At 46.7% G+C, this 2,377-nt stretch overlaps 1 protein-coding gene across 1 annotated transcript; it reads left to right on the top strand.

Moving 5' to 3' along the window:
- Window positions 1–316: 316 nt before the first annotated feature.
- On the top strand, window positions 317–2,109 carry LOC120268588 (F-box protein At1g47056-like; the record flags this gene model as incomplete). Its single annotated transcript, XM_039275918.1, has 1 exon — window positions 317–2,109. A coding segment is annotated over one exon (1,512 nt), but the record flags the coding sequence as incomplete, so codon positions are not given.
- Window positions 2,110–2,377: the final 268 nt, after the last annotated feature.

Genomic DNA, 2,377 nt, shown 5'->3' with positions numbered 1-2,377 from the left:
TAGAAGAGTTATTTGGGAATTTTTGAAATTCACGATGGGTAAACAGTAATTTTTCCCTAAATAATTTACTCTTTTATTTATTATTATTTTTTCTACCATCACTATAAATTATTTATTTAAATATATAATTTAAATTAAAAATAATAATATAATAATATAATATAAATAATAAAATAAAAGTCCCAAAAAAAAAAAAACCAAATCCAACTTGCTTTCATGTCCGTCCCTTTGAATCCATAGTCCAGAAAGGAACAAAGAAACAAGACGCAAAGCTATTTGCTCTTGCCCCGCCGCCATGGCTCCATGACCAACCTCTCTCCCCTCCTCGCATGGGCATCTCCGCTTCCCTCTGCTCCAATCCCCCTCTTTCCCACCCCTCCTCTCCCTCCATGCTCCCCACCCCTCCTCCGACCTTCCCCGCGACCCCACCGCCGACCTCCCCGACGAGATCCTCGTCCTCATCTTTAACTCCTTGTCCTCCGCCGATCGCAAGCACTGCTCCCTTGTATGCCGCCGCTGGCTTGCCGTTGAAGGCCAGAGCCGCCACCGGCTCTCCCTTGACGCTCGCGCGGGTCTCCTCGTCGCTGCGCCGGCCCTATTCTCCCGTTTTGACTCCGTCTCCAAGCTTGCCCTCAAGTGCGATCGCCGATCGGATAGCATCGGCGATGAAGCCCTCATCCTCATCTCCCTCCGTTGCCCTAATCTCACCCGTCTTAAGCTTCGCGCTTGCCGCGCTCTCACCGCTGATGGCATGGCCGCGTTGGCAAAGCACTGTCCTAGTCTTCGACGGTTCTCTTGTGGCTCCTGCGCGTTTGGTTCCAAGGGAATCGAGGCGATCCTTGGCGGCTGCCCCCTTCTTGAAGAGCTCTCGGTCAAGCGCCTCCGCGGTCTGGGTGATGCCGTGGAGGTTTCTAGCCCCGGCGTTGCTGCAGGCTCACTCCGCAGTGTCTGCCTGAAGGAGCTCTACAACGGTCAGTGCTTCGGTCCGCTCATCGCTGGTTGCCGGAATCTCAAGACTCTTAAGCTTTTCCGGTGCTCCGGCGACTGGGACCCTCTTCTTGAGCAGATCGCCAGCCATGTCCCCAGGATCGTTGAGATCCACTTGGAAAAGCTCCAGGTCAGTGATCGCAGCCTCTTTGCTCTCTCATCCTGCGCTGATCTTGAGGTGCTTCATCTCGTAAAGACCCCGGAATGCACTGATGCCGGTCTTGCGTTGCTTGCCGAGAAATGCGTGTTGCTTCGCAAGATTCACATTGATGGATGGAAGACTAATCGAATTGGCGATGCTGGGCTGATTGCAGTAGCTCAGCGATGCCTGAATCTCCAGGAATTGGTGTTGATTGGAGTCAACCCGACGGCACTGAGCCTGGGGATGATTGCTAGCAATTGCCGGAATCTTGAAAGATTAGCTCTTTGTGGCAGTGAGACATTCGGTGATCCTGAGATTTCTTGCATTGCTGCTAAGTGCTTGGCGCTTAAGAAGTTGTGCATTAAAGGGTGTCCTGTTTCAGATCATGGAATGGAGGCATTAGCAGGAGGGTGCCCAAATTTGGTCAAGGTCAAGGTTAAGAAATGCAAGGGGGTCACAGCAGAGGGTGCCGACTGGTTGCGGGCAAGCAGGGGATCGCTGGCTGTCAATTTGGATGCTGTTTTAGTGGAATTACAGGAAAGCAGCATTAGTGACAGTGGCAATTTGGCTGAACAGATTGCAGCCATGGATCTTCCATCAAGCAGCAACGGAAGGTCAGTGCTTTCAAAAGCTAGGGTCTTTATGGCGTCTACTTTGAGGAGATTGTCTCACGGGAATAGCAATCCTCATCACTCGTAAAAAGGATAAAGGGAAGAACAAAACTCAAACTTGTTTATTGTACTGTTCTTTGAAGCACTGATCCGTTTCCTGTTGATTAATTGCTTGTGTTTGAAGATGCAGTGTTTTTTCTATAAATTTCTGTTGAATTAAACTACGTGTCATTTGCTACTAAATCAATTCTTCATCACTTCTTGTTGCTTGTACACTGAATGTGTGTGTGTGTGTCATTATGTCTTTGTTGGGATTGTTTGGATGATTTAATTTTTTAATTGTAGCTAATTGGCACAGTTTTTTTTAAATTTTTCCACTCTATTTCGTATGTCATTCTGAGTTGAATCAACAATTCTACGTTCAAGTTATTGTGAAATAAATAATGCTGCTTCCTGGTTGCAATAAGTTAGCTTGATTTCCATATATAATGTACGGTGAGCCATCTCGTTGAACATGTATAGTTGCTTGATGGTAATTCTCACACTTCAGTGATCACAGAAATTTCAATTTTGTTATTATTTCTCATTCAGTGCTATGTTTTGAATTCGTCCTTTAGTTTTTGGAAATTCTTGACTT

This window comes from Dioscorea cayenensis, chromosome 9 (genome assembly GCF_009730915.1).
Source record: "Dioscorea cayenensis subsp. rotundata cultivar TDr96_F1 chromosome 9, TDr96_F1_v2_PseudoChromosome.rev07_lg8_w22 25.fasta, whole genome shotgun sequence".
Lineage (NCBI taxonomy): Eukaryota > Viridiplantae > Streptophyta > Magnoliopsida > Dioscoreales > Dioscoreaceae > Dioscorea > Dioscorea cayenensis.
Note: the sequence above shows the minus strand (reverse complement) of the source record. Positions and strands in the feature narration are given on the sequence as shown.